Below are 6,000 nucleotides of genomic sequence, written 5' to 3' on the forward strand. Positions count from 1 at the left end.
TCAAGATCATTCTTGAGTTTGTTTCTGATCTCTCTCTCTCCACCTGGGCTAGGTTTTCTTTTTTTCTGTTAAGACAAGGCAGGCAGAACTGCAAATCAGAAAAAGTTCTTACCCAGTTCTCATACAGTATCAGGTATAAGGTTTCTGTTATGTCCTGCAGGGATTATCTTCCCTAACAGGTGCTACAACACACTTTCACCTGACTTGTCATCACTGTCCAAAACAGCAAGGTCTTTCTCTAGTTCTGTCACTTCAAGCTATAAACTTCCAGTTTTTGTTACTGTGTCTCTATACATATTTTGAGCCAATTAATCTCATTTCTTTTAATTTCACCCTCAGGATCACACATTTTAACTGCCTCAACTCTGCATCATATGAAAATTAACCAGAATGTTTACTTCTTGTACTATCTGAAACCAGCCCTTGAAAAAAATTAGTAGAAGCATGACGTCCTTCCAAACAAATACTTGTCTTTGTGACACTATTATTTTTACTTAACCACAATTTCCTATGTATAAAGCATTAAAAATAAGTAATAACAGCTGGCAATCTCTGTTAGTTAAGATCTGAAAGAGCTGATTTGTTCCTGCAAATACGGTAACCATCAGGAAGTCACAAAGGAGAAGTCAAAACAGGGAAGTCAAGATTATGACAAAAATTGAAAAAGGAAGATTAACAATAAACTTTACAGCCAACAGCAAAAAAAAAAAAAAGAAGACAGAGGAGACACAAAACACTTGGAATATTTAAATATTAGGTTAACTCACGTTCCATGCAATAATGGGTCGAAAGGTGGATGCTGAGCTCCGTACACATGTTGGATACTAAAGGAAAACAAAGAGAGTTATCACAAAAATAATAAATATTGGAAGAGTTTCTTGTTAAATAGTCAATAATAAACAGAACTGAAATGTTCCAACAGTTGTCTGTTTCAAAAACTAAAAATAATGAACCTGCAATTGATATGCATACTAAGAAGTAATTTAATAAAAATCATAGATTTGCTAAACAGGAACTCTGTGAGACCTAAGCTAAGGTTATTTTAGGCTATTTTATTTTTCTAACCAGGAATTAAAATAATAAATAAGTCAGACTCTGCAATAAGAATCTACAAAAATTCTCTTCTTAGATTTATCATTTCTTCATCTCTTGCAAAAAGTTAAAAATTCTCAAAGAAATATCTATAGAGATTTAATGTTCTACATACCCTTGTCACCCAAAATCCAACCAGAGAGTTCCTAACTATTACTGAAGTACAAGGACGACAAAGCTACAGAAAAATGCAGGTGACAGTTTAGAGAATAAAAGCCACAGGAGTACTAAAAGAATGCTTTGAAACAAGCTTCCAAGGACAGATTTACTCACTAGCCTCTAACACTACAAAATAGCATGTTATTGGGTGAAAACCAAAACTATCTGCAAACTAAAGTTCATTACCTCCCAGTTACTGGGTATAAAACTATTTTGTAAATAAAAAAAGGCCACAGAGACACATCAAGACTTACATATGGCTCCATATCAGAAATTATTACAACAGAACTCTCTAGTTGTAAGAGAAATCGATCACATTTCATTATGATTATTTGATTATATATCTTATGCAACATTAACAACTACCCAAACCTGTAATAAAATCACATAGAACAAACATGCCCTCCTGACACACCAAAAACCATCTCCAGACCACAAGGATAATTCCAACCTCAGTAAACCTGATCCACCTGATTTATTTGAGATAGAACCAAGCCAAAATGACCACAGTCAAAACAGATTTTAAGAGAGGCTTAGATTTTCACAAGAGCTGCAGCATTAACACCAGTGAAATTAGCCCTAGGGGTGACTGAAAATGGTGGTTTACCAAAACTCTCAATGATTTTCATGTGATTCCATGGAAATCAATTCCCCACCAGCCTTTCCACAGAATCACATGCCATCCTCTCCACAGGCACATCCCTGCTCTACACTCCTATGAGGGTCAGGTGTCACTGCCCATTTCCACAGACACAGCACGTGCCTTTTCCTTACATCACTCTGTGAATACCTGCCATGCAAATCCACTCAAATAGAAAACAACAGTCCTCTCCATGCCATGAAAAAAATGAATTAAAATCAAAAGCACATTCTCCACAGTGTCCTTGTTTCTCCACAAGCCTGCAGTTGCCTGCAAATTAACTGCAACTATTTATAGATCCTGTGCAAGGGAGGAAGGCCCCAAGTGTTTCACCCTCAAGAGATTCAGCAAAGTTACAAAGAAAACATAGTAGAAAAAGGACAACAGGTGGACTGAAAAAGTTAGTTTGTAACTAAAGAAACAAAAGCACTCCAAATTAGTGCTTATGGGTAACTGAAAATGTAAGAAGGTAAATGATGAGCAAGACCACGTTGCTGAGTTCATGTTAAGAGTATAAAATACAGAGTTACTGTCCTCTGAGAGCAACAAGTACACATCATTCTTACAAAAAGAACATAGAAAACTGTACTGTGAGAACAATTTAAGGGTAAGACCAGAGAATGTTATTGCTAAATAATAATCTGAACATGTATTTCCATGCTGATGTAACAGTCAAAAGAGTTAACAGGACTTTGGGGATCTATTCCCTGGAAAATCTTGAATGGGACAATGTGCCCGTAGCTCTTTGCACTACAACAACGACTGCTCTGCTGCTCACACTTCAGATGAAAGCTGAGAAATTGACAATGTTTTGAAATACACAGCAGAAACTAAAACACGTCTCTATGCCTAGAAAATACAGCTTCCTACAAAGCATTTCAAAAATTTCACAACTTGTATCAAGTTTCAAAACATCCTAACTCGGCCCTGCTGAGAGCTATAAACATTCTCCCACTCAGCATTTCCCGGCGAACACGTTCCCACCATCACGTTAACTCCTTTAACAGCGATGTCAGCTGGGAATGCACATTCGGACAATTACTGAACAACCTTTCTGACACAGCTAGAACCAAAACATTCGGACAATTACTGAACAACCTTTCTGACACAGCTAGAACCAACACAATTGGAGGCGCCCAGCGCCGGAGGGCTCCGAGCGCTGAGCCAACAAGGGACCCGCGGCCGAGCAGCGACAGACCGGACCCAGTCCCTGCGGGGACTCAAGGGCCCGCGGAGTCCGGCGGAGCAGGAACGCGGTGTTGGGGTCACAGCGGAGCGGGACAGGCACGGACGCCCCCCTGGCCCGGCGCCATATAGGGGCCGGCCACGCCGACCTTCCGCGTCTCCTCTCACCTGCCCGGCACCTTCGCGCCGCTCCGCTTCCAGAACTGCTTCCGGCCCCCGTCGCTCGCCATAGCGGCGTCACCTCATCCCCCTCCGCTCTCCCGGCCCGCTCCCTCAGGCTTCACTCCCCGCCATTCCCTTCCACAGAAGCACCACTGAGCGCCGCCATCTTGGGACGGGAAAACAACCCCGCGCCTTATTGGTCCCCCGAAGGGGCCCGGAAGTTTGAGCCAACCAGAAGTGAGATTGCTGCCGGGTGGGCCCGCTCGGGCCAATCGCAGCGAGGCGATGTTGCGGGCGGGGGCGGCCCCGGCCCGGTGCCCCGTCAGGGCTGTGCCCGGGGTGTTCCCGGGGTGTTCCCCGGGCAAAGCTTTCCTGTAAATCCGGAATTGCTTGTCGGCTCTCCGAGTGGGACGTTTTCAGACTTCAGTCCTCTTTGATTGAACCGTACAGAGCAATTCCTCAGAGTACTCCTCAGAATGCAAAACTTGCCTTGTAAATGGATGGTGGTACTAACTGAAGATCGGTGGCATCGGTTTATAACAAAATCCTCACATTTTTTCTACTTTTATTTTTTACATTTATATCCAGTTATTAACACAGTGAGGACGGGGAGAGCAGGGAGCCTTGAAGCTTCCTCTGTTTGAAAGTCCTCCCATCATTGTACCCATTTCATTTAAGGCTTTGAGATGATACAACACTGAGGGGTTTTACATGTATCTATCTGTACATTTCCCAGCAATACATCACATCACAAGGATACATCACTTCTGCCAACAAAATAAGTCTGGTTTATGTTATTCTTTCAACCATGGCTTCTGAGAAACAAGTGCTGAATTACAGGATTTTTTGCTGCCTCTCAATGCGATTTAGCATATAATTTAACATATAAACAACTGTTCAGGGAACATCCTGCCACAATTAAGCCAGAAAAACTGGCATATAGTACAAGACCTGATCTGCAGTGCAACCTTTGTTCTTTAGTATGTAATTCATGTGTAAGTCATTTCTTAAGAATTGAAAAAAAGGTTTCCTTCTGCTTTGGGATTTACTTTAGCGGTTGCCTTCTAAAAACTGACAAAAATGAAATGTTTCACAGATCTTGCTAGATCACTGTCCACAGGTGAAAGCTGTAATTTCAATGCCTGTTATAGATATGTATGCTGTAGAAGTATCACTTTCTCCATTTGTGTCCTTTAAGTAGGATTCATCTTACACGTTCTGGACTTTGAGTATCATTAAAGGAAAACATAAGAAAAGTAATATGATTTATGTCTGTTAGCTAAAGGGAGATGAAACCTGCAAAATCATGACTGGAACTTTGTTTAGTCATAGCTAGATAAATTTCAATTATACTTGTTGCTGCAAGAATACAAAAATGTTTTTCTCTTGTGACAGTCAAAAAAGTGATAAATCCATAAAACATACATTCCATTGTTACCATTAAGAGGGATGTTAAAACTGTGTTTCAGTTATTTTTATTTGTTCATTGTTGATATTTATCAAAGAGAAACACAGATTCAGCCTAGCTAGCCCAAGCCATCTGTGATCCTTAAGACAGTTGACCTGAGTCCTGAAGTGACACTGTTTAATTTTTGTGTCAGTCTGGTGCAGCCATGTGGAACTTCTGGTTGATTTTAGCAGTGGATGTTTTGCTGAGATAATCAATTCAGCACAAGGGTAACTGTATTATTAATATTTTGTTATATTAAGTATATGTTACCTTGTGCGTAGGTTTTTAATGTGGTTCAGAATTTAGTGCTGGAAGCAATTGGCTGTTGCATGGATTGTTCCCTGAATAAATCTGACTTGAAAATGGGGCTACATTTGTACCAAGAACTGCAAATGCCCTCCTCTGCTTCTGTAAAGGGCTGCTGCCAGTTTGAGACCCGTGGGCTGAAGTCCTACAGAGCTGGCTGCTGTTGACTTTCAAGAAGGCAAGGGTACTGTTTGTATTCCCTTCCCATCCATTTTTGTATTTTCTCCTTAACCTGAGTGTTGTTTTATCCCTGGCACAAACCTGTGTTGCCAAGGTTCTGGAGGTGCAAGGGATTTGGAAGGAGGAACCTTTCAAGACCTCACCAGGTAAGTTAGGTGCAATTCTCCATGCCCACCATTCGAGCTGATCTGACCACAAAAAGTGTGTCCTTGAAGAGAACTTATCACATGGTAATAACTGAGTATCACAAGAAGGTAAGTTCACAGCTATGGAAGGAGGATTTGGTCTGAGCATGTGTTTTAGCAGTGTCACTGCTTAACTTTACAGAAATGTGACATGGGCAGCTGAGGGTGTGCATGGGTTCCACTGCCAGTCTCTTTGTGTTTGAGGAGAACTGCCAGTGTCCAGGTGCTGAATTCAAGGAGTGCAGCAACACTGCAGTCACTGCTGAGACTCACTGCTGGTCAGCACAGTCCTCAAGAGCATCCCAACAGCCAAACCAGCTATTTCAGTCCTCAAGAGCATCCCAACATCCAAACCAGCTATGTCAGTCCTCAAGAGCATCCCAACAGCCAAACCAGCTATTTCAAATCTGCACAGCTGTATTAACTAGGCTTTGCCTCGTGTATTACTCAATACAGTAATATTTCAGTACCATTTCTACAGGAATTTCTGTTGCTTCAGAATAATTAAAAATATTAAAATATCTACTGTAGTATTTTTTTTTTGTTTAAGAAAAGTCGTATGTAAGAATTTATAGTTAGGAAGTGGTCTGTTGCCAATAGGGTGAAATAATGTATTGAGCTAGAGGGTGTTTGGTAGACTT

At 41.2% G+C, this 6,000-nt stretch overlaps 1 protein-coding gene across 1 annotated transcript in view; it reads right to left on the minus strand.

The window, feature by feature from the left end:
• The window catches only part of TBC1D22A (TBC1 domain family member 22A), a 140,216-nt gene extending 136,785 nt beyond the window's left edge, over positions 1-3,431 (minus strand). The window contains exons 1-2 of the mRNA XM_005481905.3: positions 3,245-3,431; positions 768-824 (exon numbers count right to left, since the gene is read on the minus strand). Coding sequence (XP_005481962.2) covers positions 768-824; positions 3,245-3,306 — 119 coding nt within the window. The 5' untranslated portion in view covers positions 3,307-3,431. The remainder of the gene's footprint in view (positions 1-767; positions 825-3,244) is intronic.
• Positions 3,432-6,000: the final 2,569 nt, after the last annotated feature.

Source organism: Zonotrichia albicollis, chromosome 4, assembly GCF_047830755.1.
Source record: "Zonotrichia albicollis isolate bZonAlb1 chromosome 4, bZonAlb1.hap1, whole genome shotgun sequence".
Lineage (NCBI taxonomy): Eukaryota > Metazoa > Chordata > Aves > Passeriformes > Passerellidae > Zonotrichia > Zonotrichia albicollis.